This window comes from Thalassophryne amazonica, chromosome 18, assembly GCF_902500255.1.
Source record: "Thalassophryne amazonica chromosome 18, fThaAma1.1, whole genome shotgun sequence".
In the NCBI taxonomy this organism is placed as follows: domain Eukaryota; kingdom Metazoa; phylum Chordata; class Actinopteri; order Batrachoidiformes; family Batrachoididae; genus Thalassophryne; species Thalassophryne amazonica.
This window is the reverse complement of record NC_047120.1, coordinates 47,101,046-47,120,982: the sequence shown is the minus strand read 5'-3', so window position 1 is coordinate 47,120,982 and position 19,937 is coordinate 47,101,046. Positions and strand designations below refer to the sequence as shown.

The following is a 19,937-nucleotide window of genomic DNA, read 5'->3' as shown; positions in this document are numbered from 1 at the left end:
TAATTTTTTCCTCAGAATTGAGTGAGTCCATATTTTTTCCCTCTGCTTGGTCTAAAAAAGTAACCGTTACTGACTGCCACAATCTTTTTTTCTTGATTTCTTATAGTGTTTCTTAAGTCAGAAAGTTGCCATTTGAAATGACTTTAGTTTTGTGTCATGTCTGTGATCTGCTTTTTTCTACAAAATTAAACAACTGAATGAACATCCTCCGAGGCCGGTGATTCCATAATTTTTGCCAGGGGTTGTATATGTGTTGATGGGATTGCTAGGGTCCAGCATCCCATCTAGGGGGAGTTGTAGACTTTCATCAATTTCTTGCTATGGATTCTAGGGTTAAGCAGTGGCACCAGTGGGCCTCATGGCCTGCATCAGCCATGCGTCTTCTTCTTGATGCACTGTATAGCAAGTTCTTGTGTGCTGCGAGCCCAGACCCCACACCAAATGATCAAAAATCACAGATGCATTAACATGTGTATCAGTATTAGTGTAGACTGGGACTATAGCTTGACTGTCAGGTATCAATGGCAAGTCGATGAAACAATACAGTTTGTTTAATTAGAGATATGTAAATACAGCCTTAGTATCATCAAATTCTGCAGCATTATCATCAGTCTAATATTGCAGAAATTATTTGAACTCTTAAAGTGTTATTTTAAGACTTTATGTGATGGTCTAGTAGTCAAGCATTGGGCTTGAGACCAGAGGATCCTTGGTTCAAACCTCCCTGTCAGGATGGAAAGTCACTAAGGGCTCTTGGCCACGGCCTTTAATCCTCCAGTTGCTCGTGGTGTGCAGTTGAGCGCCTTGCATGGCAGCACCCTGATATCATTGTGTGTGTGAATGGGTGAATGTGAGGCATTAATGTAAAGCGCATTTTGCTTTTGATTGAGATGGAGAAGCGCTACATAAATGCAGCCCACAATGCCCAACCTGACGCCTTTATCTGTGATCTTCCTGTGGACAACTACAACTATATCTTCAAACCCAAACACTGTCAGAGGAAAATACACTTTCATATCTAATAAAGTTCCAGTGGGAATGTTAGAAAGTTATCACTGCTAAAGAGTTAATAATTTAACTGTCTTTAATGCAGACCAAGTAACTATTATATACAAGGAAATTTGTTCATTTTAACGCTGCACTACTTGCATTCACACTGAGGATTTTGCAGTGCAGTATTACAAATGGAATTGTTTAGATGTTTTTTTGGACTCATATCAAAGTCCAGAAAAACATCTGGGTGGTTACCATCCAGGACCCAAGACAGTTGGGTTGTGTGGTGGATGTGGCCACGTGTTGCTCCTTCTCAGGCCGGATCTGACCTGGATCCAATTGCTACTGTGAACCATTTGATACTTTATGGTTTTTGTGACCCTTGAATGAAAATGAAATTAGAATATCGTGGAAAATGAAGGATGTTCCTTGTCATGGAGCAAAGAAATAGATTGAGATGAAACTGTGAATTTGGCCTTTTAATGCGTTAAACACTGTTGGTCATTGTATTTAGTGGTATGTTCCAATAAAAAATGCTCCTTTTATTCTGGCAACTGAATTAAATTACTATAGAGGAAATGGTTGCATCATATGGGGATGAAGAAAATCAGAAAAGGTGATGCATGATTTGAGTTCTTGGTTTGTTAATGTTCTATCAGCTACATATGGACTGTGGTCCTGCTGCTCTGGTTAAAGTGTGAAATGATGACGGTTTTCTTGCACGTCCAAACAGACTTATCAAAGTCAGTGTGCATACTCGGAGCAGCAGACATGGTGTTCCAGCACGGCGACCAATCAGGACACGGTGACCATGTCTCAGACGCAGAACAGCATTAGTGACGTGAGTGCACAGATCTGTCATACGTCATATGTCTGAGCATGATTTTCTATTTATTTATTCTTATTTTTTTTTATTTTGAAGAAGTGTAGTGTTTCATAACTGGAAGGCCACTCACTGAAGTGCCTGTCTCAGAAAATGATCAAAATCTCATATGACACAATTAAAAAAAAAAAAAAATCCTGGCTGCACCCCTTTTTGTAGCCCACCCTTTAAATTTAATATTTCCTATTCCTGATCTATTTCAGATTAGACCAAACTTTTATTCAGGTTTTGTGTGTGTACACTCTAAAAAAGGGAACTGCTGTCTCAACGAGAAAAATTGATGTAACAATTTGCATAGATTTTTTTAAAGTTATTTCAACTTTCAGCTGAGATTTCTCTCGTTAAGTTGAAATAACTTTAGCTAAACTTAAATAACTTTAAAAAAAAATCTGTGCAAATTGTTACCACACTTTTTTCTCATTGAAACAGTGAATCATTTTTTTAGAGAGTAGTCAATCTTGGAACTCACCATATTTTGCAATTTTATTATTTTTATTTTTTGGGGGAGGGGATGTCTTATTCATTTCCTGTCTCCAACCTTTTTATAGGCCCACCACTTAAATTTAATATTTCCTATTCCTGATCTATTTCAGATTAGACCAAACTTTTATTCAGGCTTTTTGTGTGTGTGTACGCTCTAAAAAATGAACTGCTGTCTCAATGAGAAAAAATGGATGTATGCAGTTTTAGTTTTTTTTTGTTTTTTTGTTTTTTTGGTGGTGGTGGTGGGGGGTTCTTATTTCATTTCCTGTCTCCACCCTTTTATAGGTCCACCCCTTAAGATTAATATTTCCTATTCCTGATCTATTTCAGATTAGACCAAACTTTTATTCAGGATTTTTTTTTTTTTTTTTTTTTGTACACTCTAAAAAATTAACCGCTGTCTCAATGAGAAAAAATTGATGTATGCAATTTTAAGTTTTTTTTTTTTTTTTTTTTGGTGGTGGGGGGGTTCTTATTTCATTTCCTGGCTCCACCCCTTAAATTTAATAGTTCCTATTCTTGATCTGTTTCAGATTAAACCAAACTTTTATTCAGGTTTTGTGTGTAGTCGGTCTTAGAACTCACCCTGTTTTGCAATTTTAGTTTTTTTTTTCTTTTTTCTTTTTTTTTTTTTTTGGTGGTTGTGGTTTTTGGGGGAGGTCCTTATTTAATTTCCTGGCTCCACCCTTTTTTACAGGCCCACCCGTTAAATTTAATATTTTCTATTCCTGATTAGACCAAGCTTTTCACCAGGTTTTGTGTGAAGGCATTCGCAAAACTTATTTTGCAATTTTGAAAAAACAAACAAACAAAATAATAATTTTCTGTATGAATCCACAAAAAATTTTAAAATTATTACAGACAAAGCCCAACATTTTCAAGAAGCTTCATTTAAAAAAAACAAAACAAAAAAAAATGTTTAGTTCTGAAAGAGGCTGTCTTGCTTGGTAATATTCTGAAATGCTGTGCTGTGATTTCTTTTCCTCTTGTTTAATTCAAAATGTGAGGGAATCTCTTTCAGATTAGCTCAAAGTAACTCTGCCCAACAACATATTGGCTTTTTGGTGGATGTAATTAATCAGGGACTCTTCTAATGTTACCAAACTCCAAAAAAACCCAGTTTGATGGCGATCGGAACAAGTAAAAAAGATGGGCTCTGCACAGTAAATTTTTCAGATTAAAATATACTCTGCCAGGATAACATTTGGTCCCAGTCCAAAAAGAATTAAATATACTCTGTCAGAGTGCTAAATCAACTCTATCACAGGGTAAAATCAACTCTATCATGCCTTGAATGACTCTTATTGGAGTTGAAAAATGTGATTTGACAAGATGATTTCACTCTATAATAGAGTGTATTTAACTCTGTTTGGATTGGGACCAAACATTATCATGGCAGAGTATATTTTACTCTGCAAAATTTACTGTGTACAATTACTTTGTGTGCTGTTCAAACTAATACTTATTGATATCATAACTTGCATTTATTTTACCAGCTCCAAAGTTTTTTTTAAATGATTTATTTGACCTAACTATGGGTGAGATGCAGTGATTTTGTTATTGCAGGTGATGCACACAGAGGCAAAAGTACAAGGAAGCTTCCCTGTCATGATCACACCTGGTTACCAGGCAGCTAAGAAAGCCAATACTTTGGCAAGCAACGTAAGAGGACAGAGCATCTTATTCTCATTAGTATGTTTATGGTATCAAATAGACACAGTGGAAAATATATTATCATTACCTTTTCTGTTTTTTATTTCCCCCCCTGCAGGTGGAGTATAAAAAAGGACACGAGGAGAGAGTTTCAAAGTACACTGCATTTGTAGACCCTCCAGAGGTGATAATGGCGAGAAAACAAGGCCAGATTGTTAGCGATGTAAGCTTGCAGACAAAAACTGGATTACGCACTTAGATCTACACGCTTTTATTAGTTTTTGATTCATAAGCATCGCAAACAAGAGCTGCTGTGTACACGGATCATTGTTTGTCTGCTTTTAGTACACGTATACAGAAGAGTACGAGCAGCAGAAAGGCAAAGGCAGTTTCCCCGCGCATCTTACGCCTGGATACCAAATATCAAAGAAGGCCAACGAGCAGGCCAGTGATGTCAGTATCCAAAAACAAGTGCACGTTTTTGCAGTTAAGTTACAAAACTTTGCTCATTGGGGCATTGGTGTCATTTCAGGTAAAGTATCGTCAGGTATACGAACAGGAGCTAAAGGGTAAAGCCAGCACTGAGGCTGCAGCAGCAGAAGCTCTTCATGCCAGAGAAAATGCAGAGAACTTCAGTCAGGTGATGAAGTTACCATCTGCTGTGAGGTTTTTTTTTTTTGTAAGGTGTATAGGTATTTGAACATTCCCTGTCCCATACTTGTCTTCATAATGAATTAGTTTGGCTAGGTGGTTAGATGAATTAGAAATGTTAAAAATTGTCCAGGTCTCCCTTGTAAAAGAGATCTCAATCTCAATGGAAATAACTTGGCTAAATAAAGGTAAAAAAATTAAAATAAAAAAAGTTGTGGCTACTGTTGCTTAGCAACAGGCCAGTCATTCTTTAGGGCCTCTTCGCACATAACGCGATTGAGGCAGAATGGCGCACAAAGGAGGAGTCAAATGCCATTTGTGAAAAATCTGAGCCACCTCAGACACCTCGTACAGCTGTCGCTACAACCATTTGCGCACACCAGCGACCAAAAGACAGCAAGTGCCCTGCATGTGCTCATTCAATCCCCCTCTTGGCAGGTGTCAGCCATATTCCAGGTGTCGCACACAAACATCCAACACCTTTCACTGAACACTTAGAAAAGGCGGGGCTGTTCGCGCTCATGGTATGAAAGTAGAGTGCAGGCGACCACATTTGAGCTGTCTGTGAAATACAAGCTGTCTGCAATACGAGTGTGGCCTCACCTAGCAACACACATGGGCGTGACTGTGCCGAACTCCCCCCCCCCCCCCCCCCCCCCACACACACACACACCATGGATCCAACATTGTTAGCTGTGGCTGAGAGTCCCAGAGTTCAGTCGTTGTCCAGCGCAGTGCGCTGCTGGAACAGCGGACCACTGTATACTGCAGCTCAGCTGGTGAACACACATGCTGATAATTATGTACCAATACGATCACATGAGGACCGGCCAGCGTCTAAGGGCACGGCATGGTGTGAAGCCGGCCGAGCAGGCTGATGTCACTTCCACCACGTAAATTGTAGTTTACATGACAGACAGAAGGAGTGGAGATTAAATTAAACTAATATGGGTAAAGACGTGAACTCATTCATTTGTGATCACTTTGCTCATATGCTTTGCTATGGAGACACAGCACCTGTCAGCTGACCGCCGACTGTCAGCTGGATGTGACCGTGTGCGCAAGGTGTTACATTACAATCACAGACATCAGACTGATTCAGGACAAACAAATAATAATACATACATAAAATCAAAATCACAGTATAAAGGTAGTGAGCCTGTTTTTCAGTGAGCTGACGAGGTCCGCAGACAGAGGTGGGTGTGTCCCCCTGCGACGTGCAACTGTTCAGATATCTGTGCTCGCGAGTCACAGCTGGGGAACACCTGTACTGGCTTATAGGATATGACCTGACATAACATTGCCGTGAGGCGCAGATGTCGGCTTGCTGTCCTCACGTGGAAATAAATTAAAGCACATATCGCTTCAGCTGACCACCACGTCAGTGCACTGCAATGCTGGTGAAGATCGTGCCATGCAGAACATCACCACAAGGCCTGTGTCACTGTGGTATTTCGCCACATTGTAATAACTAATGCAATGGAGGCTAGCAGGTGTCGCTGTGCAGATGTAGTTAGTAAACCTCACTTCCAACAGCTCAAAAGGATTCTCCGGTCACCAGGCCAGAGCCCTGGGTTTTAGCCTTCTGGTTAGAGAGTCCGACTTCCATGCCAAGGATTGTGAGTTCGTGTCCCAATGAGAATGGGCAGAGTCATAACAACACAACGCAGAGTGCAGCCGCTAGACTAAAACACATAACACATTTGCAGTGCCTTCTACAGGAGGAATGCACATGCATGAGGTATATTTTTATTCACTGAAATGCAATACATAGCAGTAGTAAAAAAAAAATCAAAACAATAAATAAAATAAAATTATAATGCAATTAAAAAAATAATAAAATAAGTAAACCAAAAAAATACAGATAAATAAAAACAGAAAAAAACTACATAAAACAGTAATACACAGCCAACTAAAATGTAAAAATCACAACATATATTTTCTTATAGTAATCCCAATGTAGTGAAAGTGTATTCTTTTCACCACAAATAGATAACCACAAGAGTGAATGGTTCTGTTCACTCATAGTGGATCTGCCATGTTCATCCAGTGGCAAGGTACTGTATAATCTATATAATTATACACTGTATAATTATACAAAATAAGCTGTTTCAATGCCTTTTCTGCCATATTGGTTTATTTCATTTGAGCGAGCAGCCAGCTGATGTCACACTGCCTTTCTCTACTCTGATTGGCTGTCACTGCGTGCTTCCTAGCATCCCTCGCGCAATTCGTGGGAAGCACCCACGTGATCTATGGTCGCTACTGAATATACTTCATGGCTGCCTGTTTGCTTGAATTTTTTCCCTTCAGGGGAATAAATTATTAATTTGTTTCTAGACAGGGTAGATTTTGATCATATTGGCAATGTCATATTATGAATTCTTTATTTAAAAACTAAGGAATAAACTATAGTGGTGCCAAAGAAACTTCTTTTATAATTTAAATCTTAAAAAAAAAAAAACTAGTGGCCGTACACCTTTAATGTTTTGTGTTTTACAGAATATACCTCAGGACAAGTAATCACTGCATTTGCTTTGCCTTGAATTTATGTGCATTGAGATAATCCAAAAGTAAGGAAAGTAATCAGATTATGCTAATTTAGATTTTTTTTTGACATTGGGATTACTGTACAGTTGTACTGTAGGCACATTTGTCACAAAATAAAAATTTGGGTTTTTTTTTTTCACCTGATTCTGTTAGAATATGATTTAAACATTAAAAAAAAAAATAGGGTGCCTTTTTTCCCGCATTTTAATGCCCTGAAATCAAAGATGGTTTCCATGATAGAAAAACAGCATAAATTTGACATTATTATTGATATAAATCTGGTTCCAATATTTTTTTCAGCATCTAGTCCTTGTAAAACTGTATCTAGAGATTCCCACATGGATAACAACTTCCCTGTGATTACTAATCTTTTTGTTTGTGCAATTTCTGATAGACTGCCATCCTGAAACATGGCGGGCTCAAAATCGATGTTTGAATGCAGTCGCTGGATGCAGTTTTTCCGCATTAAGTTAAGGTTTAAACATTTGGTGCATACAAAGATATATTTTCTTTGTATTTGCAAGAAACAAGTACCCAACATCGTAGTCTTCATCTAACAAGAGGTCAAAAACTGGATTTTTGACTTTGCTTTATTTGTCAGCTGAGCAGCAAACAAACAAAATTATCAAATGTTCAAGGAACATTTGGACAACATCTTGAAATTAGGCATGTAAATAATAACTTTAGCTTAAATTTGATGATTCCATTGGTTTTCTTGTGTCAGAAAACCTATATGTAGATACTTTGTTTGTAATTATATCTTGTATATTAGCAAAGATATTGCATTACTGCTAAACGGAGGCCATTTTGGACGCCATCTTGGATTTTGGACGCTTAGAATGTGAAGAAAAAAATGGAACCCTATTTTTTTAAGCTTATGATATCTTCTTTCAAAATCAAGTTTTTGCTTTTACCCTCCACAGCCCCCCCCCCCCCCCCCCCCTTAAAAATAAATGCAAAACTGCACTACATTACAAATGATCATATACTTTTGTATGACTTTGCATACTTTTCCTTGCAGATTGCTTACACGGAACAGTATGAACAGCAACGAGGAAAAGGGAGCTTCCCTGCCATGATCACTCCTGGTTACTACCAGGCAAAGAAAGCTCAAGAGAATGCAAGTGATGTGAGTGTCAACCTGACTGTATTGTGATTTTTCAAGATGGAAGCTGTAAGTGGTTTTAACAAGCAAGAAGATTAGATTAGATGGGATCTAGTTTTGCATGCAAATGTAAAAAATTGTTAAACAGTGAGAATTTTCTGAAGTTGTGCAGTTAAAAAAAATAGACTGTTGCAATCATCCATCACTCTGGCCTGAGCAGCTCTGAAACCAACCCTTACCAAAAAATAGTACTGATAAGTATATAAAAAGTAAACTAGAAGTATACTTCAAACATACTTGCATATACTACTTTTTGGTAAGGGAAATGATAGCGTGCGTGTGCACAATCACCAGATATGAAAATAATACATTATTTTATCCTCTGACTCAACACACGTGCCATCGTGTGTCAACTCTTTTCCAGCTTAAGTACAGGAAGGACTTAAATAAGATGAAAGGGACGTCACACTTCCACAGTCTGACCTCTGAGGACAGTCTGGCCCTGCAGAATGCCCGCAAAATTGTCAGTGAGGTGAGTCAGAGGCCAAAGGCTCTCAAAGTGCTTCCACAATATACTGTTTCAGCTCAGCGCTTGGTACGGTGCAACTGGTGACATGTTGGCTGAGCAGCCTGCAGTTTCAGCATCTCTGACATGCCTGTAACGTGAGGTTGCAGCTTACCCACAAGCCCACGGGACATCCAGGCTCACGTGTTACTGCACACAGGAACGCGGTGATTAACCTCGAAACACGGCACATCAGGATTTACAGCAGGTTATTTTAGTATCTGTTTATTTTTACTTTAAAAAAGCTGCTAAAACTGTATTCCACCAAAGATTTTGTTGCTTATGAAGCATTTCATGCTTTTGCATAAATATTCAAATCTGTGTATCAAAACACAACTGCCAGATTTATATCCTGATAGGCAACAACTGATTCAATTTTGAAGGTCATAGGTCAAAGGGCAAAGTCAGGAAAATCTTGGAAAACTCTTTAACATTGAACAAATTTTCCAAAATTCATAACTCTGTCAGAAAAGTTCTAATTTCTTTCATATTTGAGAGTGTTGTGTAGAATGCGATCCTTTATTGACTGACACATTTTGATCCAGATCTGATTCATATTGTGGATTTTGTGGACATTTGGTTTATATCGCCATCAAAAGTGCCTCAGTCACTCTCATTTGTGATGATGAGGTGCAAACTGGCACTCTCAATGATCTGCATATGATCTGTATTGTGGATTTAGTGCATATTTGATTTTAACATTGAAAAGCCCTTAGAGCTATATTTTATATTTTCTTTTAGCCTATGAAAAGTCACTTCTAACAGGACCTTGACCTTGAAAATGTTTTCCAAGATAAAAGTTTGTGGAATTTGAAACTAGTGAAACTAGTGTGGGTGGAAGTTTGTGCTCTACAAGCGCAGTGCTCGAGTTTTTAGTGGTGAAAGAACTGACAAGTAGAATTCCATCAGTGAGAGTTTGGTATCAGCTTAGAACACACGCTTGGCAGTGGCGGCTCCCAATGTCTTTTTCTTGGTGGGTCATGATTATTCAGTGGCGTCGCAAATGTGCTGTATTAAAATAAATTTCAAGTGCCTACTACTGCAGATACATGCTGCTAATTTGCATATAATCCTTGAGAGCTAGAAGAAAAAGAGAAACTTGTTCATTTAGTCTTTTTAACAGGACACAGCTAACATCAGAGGGCACTCTCCTTTAATGGAGTTATTCTTCTTCACTTGTCTTGAATACTGAACCATCATTTTCAGTTTCACCAGGTTCTAATTCATGGATGGAGTTGATTGACAAGAATATGATTCATTATAATCATGCATGAATTCATGAAATATATATATATATATATATATATATATATATATATATATATATATATATACACACATCTTGCAATACATTAGTGGCGGGAACTCACTGATTTGACCCCACTGGAGTGCACAACCAATATGTAATGGCTGCTGAAGAAACTGTGGGTTATATAGGACCAGATCTCTGAGGGAATGAGTGAGGTGGATTAGTGATTAGTACTATTGCTTCACCGCAAGAAGGTCATGGGATTGATTCCCACCTGTGGCCTTTCTATGTTCTCCCTGTGTTTTGCAAGGGCTCCCGTCTGGGTGCTCCGCCTTCCTCCCACATCCAAGAGACATGCAGGTTAGGTGAATTGGAAACGCAGGTCTCCCTTGTAAAAGAGATATTGATCTCAATGGGACTAACCTGGTTAAATTTCAAATTAAAAACAAGATTTTTAATGGCAAATGTCAATTTCATGCTGGGGATACTGAGGTATTTTTTTGGGGGGAGGGGGCACAGCCCCATCAAAATCCACGCTAGAGCCGCCTATGATGTTTGGCTCAGTGTAATTAGAGTAATAATGGGATGTCAATGGCTTTATGATCGCTTTTATTTCACTAATTATTGTAATAAAAAAAAACCAGTTACAAAAAAGGGTCACATCTGCTTTTGCTTTTGCTTGCTGTCTAACAGGTGGAGTATAAGAAGGACTTAGAAAACACCAAAGGTCACAGCATCAATTTCTGTGAGACGCCACAGTTTCAAAATGCTGCCAAGGTTGCAAAATTCACAAGTGATGTAAGTATGAAAAGGAAAGACAACAACAACAACAACAAAAAAACATTTCAGCCAACACACATGTCCTGCTTTTCAAAATATACGAGGGCTGTCAATAAAGTTACGGTCCTTTTTATTTTTTTCAAAAACTATATGGATTTCATTCATATGTTTTTACGTCAGACATGCTTGAACCCTCGTGCGCATGCATGAGTTTTTCCACACCTGTCGGTGACGTCATTCGCCTGTGAGCACTCCTTGTGGGAGGAGTCGTCCAGCCCCTCGTCGGAATTCCTTTGTCTGAGAAGTTGCTGAGAGACTGGCGCGTTGTTTGATCAGAATTTTTTCTAAACCTGTGAGACACATCGAAGTGGACACGGTTCGAAAAATTAAGCTGGTTTTCAGTGAAAATTTTAACGGCTGATGAGAGATTTTGAGGTGATTCTGTCGCTTTAAGGACTTTTCACGGTGCGAGACGTCGCTCAGCGCTCTCAGGCGGCGTTGTCAGCCTGTTCAAGCTTAAAACCTCCACATTTCAGGCTCTATTGATCCAGGACGTCGTGAGAGAACAGAGAAGTTTCAGAAGAAGTCGGTTTCAGCATTTTATCCGGATATTCCACTGTTAAAGGAGATTTTTTTAATGAAAGACGTGCGGACGGGTCCGCGCGTCGGGACGCAGCCGCCGCAACGCTCCGCCACAGGAAAAACACCTCTGTTAAAAGCCTTAAGGACAAGTTGGAACATGTCCTGCCTGTTAAACAATTTCTCATATACTCACTCCACTGAAAGCCATCAAAAGCCGCCTGGATTTTACAAATGGTTATCAACACGGAGGTGTTTTTCCTGTGCCGCTGCACCGCGTCGGCTGCGTCCCGACGCGCGGATCCGTCCGCACGTCTTTCATTAAAAAAATCTCCTTTAACAGTGGAATATCCGGATAAAATGCTGAAACCGACTTCTTCTGAAACTTCTCTGTTCTCTCACGACGTCCTGGATCAATAGAGCCTGAAATGTGGAGGTTTTCAGCTTGAAACAGGCTGATGACGCCGCCTGAGAGCGCTGAGCGACGTCTCGCACCGTGAAAAGTCCTTAAAGCGACAGAATCACCTCAAAATCTGTCATCAGCTGTTAAAATTTTCACTGAAAACCAGCTTAATTTTTCGAACCGTGTCCACTTCGATGTGTCTCACAGGTTTAGAAAAAATTTTGATCAAACAACGCGCCAGTCTCTCAGCAACTTCTCAGACAAAGGAATTCCGACGAGGGGCTGGACGACTCCTCCCACAAGGAGTGCTCACAGGCGAATGACGTCACCGACAGGCGTGGAAAAAGTCACGCATGCGCACGAGGGTTCAAGCATGTCTGACGTAAAAACATATGAATGAAATCCATATAGTTTTTGAAAAAAATAAAAAGGACCGTTACTTTATTGACAGCCCTCGTATATACACACAGACAGGCATCATTGACAAAATTGCTTATTTACTGTAAGTTCTTTTTTTAGATAACAAACATAAATACTGTATTATGCTGATATCGGAGAGTTCTGATTTTTCTTTGCCTTTTTTTTCTCAATAGAACAAATACAAAGAGAAGTACACCAGCAATATGAAGGGTCACTATGAAGACTCAGGAATTGATAAGAAGACGATGCACGCAATGAAAGTCCGGACGCTGGCAAGTGATGTAAGCAAAGTGTTTTCATAGAAGAATTAATATAATCTACAAATGCAAACAATAGTTTAATCTTAACACTTTGGTTATGCTAACATAAGGTAATATAGGTCTCTACGCATGTTAAAAACATTCATTTTGTAGCTAGATGTGCTACACAAACATTGATATTGTGCATCCCTAAAAACACAAACCAAAACATTTACAACAACATGTTCCTGTGCCTGTTGCTTTAAATGGAAAGGAGCTGCTGCTTGTCACGCACATAAGGAGGAGCGGGATCAATGTACACGCCTGAGGGAGACTCATGGAGAAAATTGTTATTTTCACAAAATGTCGCGTGACACCCATAGTTAGCCAAACATCTTGCGTAAAGTTGAGTGATATTTACTTTTGACCCCCAAATGAGTAGGCTTTGTGGGGTCACCATGCCTAACATTCACCCCTCCCACAAATAGTGACATTGAGCCCACTGACTGCGCTGTGGGGAAAAAGTCCATTTCTAAAACCATTTTGCACGTTACGCCCCATTTAACAGGAAATACGAGGGCTGTTAGAAAAGTATCCGACCTTATTATTTTTTTCAAAAACCATATGGATTTGAATCACGTGTGATTGCGTCAGACAAGCTTGAACCCTCGTGCGCATGCATGAGTTTTTTCATGCCTGTCGGTTGCGTCATTCGCCTGTGAGCAGGCTTTGAGTGAGGTGTGGGCCACCCCTCTCGTCTATTTTTTATTGCGAATAAATGTCTGAACGATTTGGAGCTTTGCTGCATCAATTTTTTTCCAGAAACTGTGAGAGACCTCCAGGTGGACACCGTTCGAAAAATTAATATGGTTTTCAGGAACAATTTTATGGGGATTAAACAGATTACGGGGTGTTACTGCCGCTTTAAGGACGGCCCACAACTGCTGAGAGCGCGGCGCGCTCCCAGCCCCCATCGACAGGCTGACACCCCGCACAAACAACCAGATCATTTCCAACGTGAAAGCTTTGTTGATCCGGGACCTCGTCTGACTTTCACAAAAAGGCAGAAGATGTGGACATCAGCACTTTTTCCGGCACATTCCACCGTTACAGGAGTTTTTTTCATGGAAAGAAAAGCGGAGGGACGCGCCATGGCTCCGTTCATTACGCGGGACAAAACCACCTCAGTGTTGGTCTCTCAGGACAGCTTTCAGGTAGATTTCAGACGGATTCCGTTTGCTTTCCAGTTGTGTGAATATCCGATTGTGATTGTGCATGAGCTGGACATGCCTGAACATGTCCCGTGAGGCTTCATCACGGCGTTGCTTTGCGCCGAGCAGCTGCACCGCGACGCGCGGAACTCCTCCGCACGTCTGTCTTAATGTGCCGGAAAAGTGCTGATGTCCACGTCTTTTCACAATTCCTGTGCTTGTCAGATGATATACCGGATCAAGACAGCGTCATGTTTAAAAATGAACGGCACATTTCACTGTTACAGGAGTTTTTGTCATGGAAAGAGAAGCTGCTCCACTGCGCGTCGCGGTGCAGCCGCTTGGCGCAAAGCAACGCCGTGATGAAGCCTCACGGGACATGTTGTGGCATGTCCAGCTCATGCACAATCACAATTAGATATTCACACAACTGGAAAGCAACCGGAATCCGTCTGAAATCCACCTGAAAGCCGTCCTGAGAGACCAACACCGAGGTGGTTTTGTCCCGCGTAATGAACGGAGCCATGGCGCGTCCCTCCGCTTTTCTTTCCATGAAAAAAACTCCTGTAACGGTGGAATGTGCCGGAAAAAGTGCTGATGTCCACATCTTCTGCCTTTTTGTGAAAGTCAGACGAGGTCCCGGATCAACAAAGCTTTCACGTTGGAAATGATCTGGTTGTTCCAGCGGGGTGTCAGCCTGTCGATGGGGGCTGGGAGCGCGCCGCGCTCTCAGCAGTTGTGGGCCGTCCTTAAAGCGGCAGTAACACCCCGTAATCTGTTTAATCCCCATAAAATCATCCCTGAAAGCCATATTAATTTTTCGAACGTTGTCCACCTGGAGGTCTCTCACAGTTTCTGGAAAAAAATTGATGCAGCAAAGCTCCAAATCGTTCAGACATTTATTCGCAATAAAAAATAGAGGAGAGGGGTGGACCACACCTCACTCAAAGCCTGCTCACAGGCGAATGACACAACCGACAGGCATGAAAAAACTCACGCATGCGCACGAGGGTTCAAGCTTGTCTGACGCAATCACACGTGATTCAAATCCATATGGTTTTTGAAAAAATAATAAGGTCGGATACTTTTCTAACAGACCTTGTATAGTTATACCCAAATATTACATCAGATATCCTTAAAGTGAATTTTTTTTTTTTTTTTGTCTGGCACTATTTGTTGTGTCTGTTTCAGATTTCTTATAAACAAGCTTATGACCAGGACAAAACCGAACAAGGAGAATATAACTACCCAGCTACCCTCACCCCAGGCTACCAAAGTCAGCGGAAACTGGACCCACTGAAAGATGTAAGGTTTTTTTAACATAAGAAGTCAATATCTGGCATCTTGTGACATTTCTAATGAGTTAAAATAATGTCATTTATGATTCCAGAAAAACTACAGGCAGCATATTGATCAAGTGAAGTACAGTCCAGTGACAGACACGCCTGAGATCCTTCTCGCTAAGAAAAATGCTCAGCTTGTCAGCAATGTAAGTGAACAGCATAAACATGATTTACAGCAACGACCACTCATCTCAGCAACTTTATTAACGTTTATCACATGCATGGTTTGAATTACATGGAGGACTTGTGGGGGGTCTGACCCTCCAGTTAAGACTTGGACTCTCAAAAAGAGGTTAAAAACTGCAGTTTGGGGGGTCAAAACATTTTTATGACAGTATATTTCCCATATTCATGCTTGGAAGAATCACTGCTGTCACTTTTTAACAGAAATGGAATGTAGCGTTTATAACAATCTGTTCATTAGATCCTAGAATCTGAATAGCGCCATCCAGATTCAGAAAAAAGTTGGATCCGGCCCAAATCTGACTCGAGCCGGATTGCCAACCCCCAGTTTGAACGGGGTCTTAGAGTACTTTGTTCAATTGCTTGTTATCTTTGTTCCATTGCTTGTTAACACAAATTTCAGCTTCTTATTTGTGAATATTTTCTGGTTTATGTCACTACTTTCTTTACGCATATCTGGAATTTAGCTGTACACTCACCGGCCACTTTATTAGGTACAGCTGTTCAACTCCTTGTCAACACAAATAGATAATCAGTCAATCACATGGCAGCAACTCAGTGCATTTAGGCATCCAGACGTGGTGAAGAGGACTTGCTGATGTTCAAACCGAGCATCAGAATGGGGAAGACAGGGGATTTAAGAGACTTGAGCGTGGCATGGTTGTTGGTGCCAGATAGGCTTGTCTGAGTATTTCAGAAACTGCTGATCTATTGGGATTTTCAGGCACAACCATCTCTAGGGTTTACAGAGAATGGTCCAAAAAAGGGAAGATAGCCAGTGAGTGGCAGTTGTATGAACAAAAATGCCTTGTTGATGTCAGAGGTCAGATGAGAATGGGCAGACTGGCGAATGGGCGACCGTGTGATGCCATCATGTCAGTATGGACCAACATCTCTGAGGAATGTTTCCAACACCTTGTTGAATCTGTGCAATGAAGAATTAAGGCACCTCTGAAAGCAAAACTGGATCCAACCAAATACTAGCAAGGTGTACCTAATAAAGTGGCTGGTGATTGTATAGTTCCATGCAAAAATGAATCAATGTGTTTTCATTAGCTTAGAATGAGTGGACCCCCACATGGAGTCTGCCATACTGCATCGCCACGTTAATACAGCATCCCAAAAGGGACAAACTTATGCCACCTGTTGCATTGCTCTGCTCATTACTAGTGCAGACTCACAGGTTAGAGAACCCTAATTTTTGTAAAATATCAAATCATACATATTGCATATCACAAAATAAAGCAAGGATCTCTATTGCCAAAGAAGCAAAAACATGACAGGAAGCAAAATCATAACCAGCAAAAAGCATAATACAATCTGCATCCTCATCACTAGAGAACACTAAATCCTACATACTGTAGCTTTAAGTTACAGTTTAGGTAACTACCATGAGGGAGCTAAAAGTCTAAATTTCTGTACCTAACATCTGCTAACTGTTATTAGGTAAGAACCCCCGACTGTCAGTGTACATTTGACACCCTGATCACATGCGCGTTGTACCGTGAGCCCACCGAAGTGTTCAAATGTGTCAATTTGTCTTTTAGCTAAACTACAAAGCAGATTATGAAAAGACGAAGCATCACTACACGCTGTCACAGGACCTACCCGAAATCAAACACGCCAAAGCTAGCACAGCTCTGTACAGCGACGTAGGTTCACGCACTTTTTCGCTTTCACAGTCTGACCGCTGTGATTATTCATAGTCAGAGTTATTCTGAATTTTCTTCCAGATTAAATATAAAGAGGACTGGGAGAAGACCAAGTCTAAAGCTTGTGATATCGGCACTGATGCTCTGACCGTCAAAGCGGCCAAGGCTTCCCGAGACCTCGCCAGTGATGTAAGCAAACATTCCTCCAATGGAGGCAAAGAAAATCCAATTTTTACAGGCAGGACCATAAATATTTGGACATTGACCGACTTCGACAGCAGTCCAATTAAGGGTCGCGTTGGGGGGGCATATCCCAGCAGTCATAGAGTGTGAGGCGGGGTACACCCTGGAGAGGACACCAGTCTGTCCTCCTCATGTAGAGGTTCACAAAAAATATTACATTAACCATTTTTATATCCAGTCCTTACAGTCACGGAGCTCATAAGTCATTAGACAAACTGTATATAAGGATTATTGCCCAGAGAAATCATCACTTTTACAGCCAGGTATTTTTTATTTTTTTTTTAAAGACAAATCAGGGGATGGATGCATGAACATTCCCATGTGACTGAATGTGTCTTGGGCTTCATTTACGTCAATGATTAAGAAATACACACAGTGCGGTACTGTAATTTAGTTTAGTTTATCCAAATAAAAAGTAAGTCCTTTGGGCTGCTCCCTTGTTTTCACTCTGGGTCGCCACAGCAGATCCAAGGTGCAGGTGGATCTTCATGTTGATTTGACACAAATTTTATGCCGGGTGTCCTTCTTGACGCAACTCCACATTACATGGATGTATATGGCAGTGGTGGGGTTAGTTTATCCAAATACATCTGGTTTAAAATAGAGGGACTGTGTATAAAACAGCTGCAATCCTTGAATGTTTAGTGTGATATCTTTGTCTTGATTAATGTGTGATTATTTCATTTAAACAAAAACTGTGTCACTGTCCAACTACTTATAGACCTAATTGTAGTTGAGCAAAAACTTAATAATATAATAGCTGGAAAACCACATTTAGGGAGATGAACGTGTGTTTCAGATCAAATACAAAGAGACGTATATGAAGAATAAGGAAAAGGCGGTGGGGGTCAATGTGAGCGACTCCAAGACGATGCACTCTCTTCAAGTGGCCAAGATGAGCAGTGATGTAAGCAGATCTGTTGAAGGAGATAAAATGTGTTCTCACTGATTTTCTGCGCACTGATTGTCCATCCTGACTCCTTCAGATTGAGTACAAGAAGGGTTCGAAGGAGAGTCAGGCACACTACAGCCTCCCGCTGGACATGATCAACCTGAGCCACGCCAAGAAGGCTCAGGCTCTGGCTAGCGACCTGGAGTACCGTACGAAGCTCCACGACTACACCGTCATGGCTGATGACATCAAAGTCCAGCAGGCCAAAAAGGCTTATTCCCTGCAAAGTGAGGTGCGAGCCGAAACAACACAGTCATTACGTAAATGGATTGACCTTTAGGTTTGACCTCCTGGTCCCTTCTGTGCTCCTCAGAATCAGTATCGCTCAGACCTGAACTGGATGAAAGGAGTGAGCTGGGAGACTGAAGGCTGTCTGAACATCACCCAGGCCAAGAAGGCTGGAGAGCTGCTCAGTGATGTCAGCGCAGCTTCTCTTTCAACGCTACATTTTGTTACAGATGGTAAAATTGCTAATGAGCTTTTTTTTTGTTTGTTTGTTCCTGACAGACAAAGTACCGTCAGAAAGCAGGAAGCATCAAGTTCACACAGGTGGCAGACGACCTCGCCACCAAACATGCAAAGAAAAGCCAGGAGCTGCAGAGCAATGTAGGCTCCTGTAATGTTAAAGCCCAAACCACGAGATTCTTATTCTTATTCTTATTATCATTATTATTGACTCTGAGTGTGTTTCATTCTGATTTCCAGCTGGCGTACAAAGCAGACACGGAGCAGATGATCCATCAGTACACCATGACAAAGGACGAGCCGCTCTTCAGACAAGCAAGGGCTAACGCTGACCTTCTCAGTGAGGTGAGTACATTTTTATTATCGGCATGTGAATCTCAAGGAGAGTAACGTTATAAACAGCAGAGCTGTTTGTCCGAAGTGGTGTCCGCAGGGAGAATTCTTGCCGATGTTGGGAATTTGATGCAAGAAGGTGACATCTGTGGGTAGGATTATGCAGAAATACTTTTTGGAAAAAATACTTTTTGGAAGCCTGCTCAACAGGTTTACCCCTACCATAGCGCATGAAAATACTCCCGAGAGTCAGTGCAGATTTCGGGCCAACAGGGGAACCACCGACATGATCTTCGTCCTGAGACAGATCCAGAAGAAGTGCAGAGAACAGAACATGGCCCTTTATGCAGCCTTCATAGACCTAACCAAGGCTTTTGACACGGTCAGTCATGAGGGTTTGTGGAAGATTCTTGCACGCCTTGGCTGCCCTCCAAAGCGCCTCACCATCATCCGCCAGCTGCATGAAGGCCAGATGGGACAAGTGAAGTACAACGGGACTCTGTCCGGCAGCTTCCCCATCTCAAATGGCGTCAAACAAGGTTGCATCCTCGCGCCCATTCTGTTCTCCATCTTCTTCGGCATGATGCTTCGTGAGGCCAAAGAAGACTTGACAGACGGCATCTATATCCGCTTCAGAACCGACGGAAGTCTGTTTAACTTGCGGCGCCTTCTGTCCCACACTAAGATCACAGAACAGCTAATCATGGAGCTGCTCTTCGCAGATGACTGTGCCCTCGTCACCCATACGGAGCAAGCCTTGCAGCACATTGTCAACTGTTTTGCTGAAGCAGTAAGAGCCTTCGACCTCACCATCAGCCTGAGAAAGACAGAAGTGCTATATCAACGGGTCCCCCATACAGCATATACCCCACCCCAAATCAACATCGAGGGTACCAGCCTGAATGCAGTAGAGCACTTCACGTATCTCGGTAGTGTTATCTCAAATGACGCATCTGTTGCCAAGGACCTAGACAGTCACCTTGCCAAGGCCAGCAGTTCTTT

The 19,937-nt window shown here is 41.1% G+C and overlaps 1 protein-coding gene across 3 annotated transcripts in view; it reads left to right on the top strand.

Moving 5' to 3' along the window:
- Positions 1 to 19,937, top strand: part of nrap (nebulin-related anchoring protein) — a 75,345-nt gene that overhangs the window by 30,543 nt on the left and 24,865 nt on the right. For 2 of the 3 annotated variants that reach the window (XM_034194077.1, XM_034194074.1), the window contains 18 exons: positions 1,727 to 1,834; positions 3,926 to 4,021; positions 4,131 to 4,235; positions 4,358 to 4,465; positions 4,545 to 4,652; positions 8,235 to 8,342; positions 8,743 to 8,850; positions 10,826 to 10,930; positions 12,488 to 12,595; positions 14,956 to 15,069; positions 15,155 to 15,253; positions 16,838 to 16,942; positions 17,024 to 17,131; positions 17,985 to 18,092; positions 18,172 to 18,369; positions 18,451 to 18,555; positions 18,645 to 18,743; positions 18,843 to 18,947. In XM_034194077.1, coding sequence (XP_034049968.1) covers positions 1,727 to 1,834; positions 3,926 to 4,021; positions 4,131 to 4,235; positions 4,358 to 4,465; positions 4,545 to 4,652; positions 8,235 to 8,342; positions 8,743 to 8,850; positions 10,826 to 10,930; positions 12,488 to 12,595; positions 14,956 to 15,069; positions 15,155 to 15,253; positions 16,838 to 16,942; positions 17,024 to 17,131; positions 17,985 to 18,092; positions 18,172 to 18,369; positions 18,451 to 18,555; positions 18,645 to 18,743; positions 18,843 to 18,947 — 1,995 coding nt within the window. The remainder of the gene's footprint in view (positions 1 to 1,726; positions 1,835 to 3,925; positions 4,022 to 4,130; positions 4,236 to 4,357; positions 4,466 to 4,544; positions 4,653 to 8,234; positions 8,343 to 8,742; positions 8,851 to 10,825; positions 10,931 to 12,487; positions 12,596 to 14,955; positions 15,070 to 15,154; positions 15,254 to 16,837; positions 16,943 to 17,023; positions 17,132 to 17,984; positions 18,093 to 18,171; positions 18,370 to 18,450; positions 18,556 to 18,644; positions 18,744 to 18,842; positions 18,948 to 19,937) is intronic. The other variant, XM_034194075.1, reaches the window with a different exon arrangement.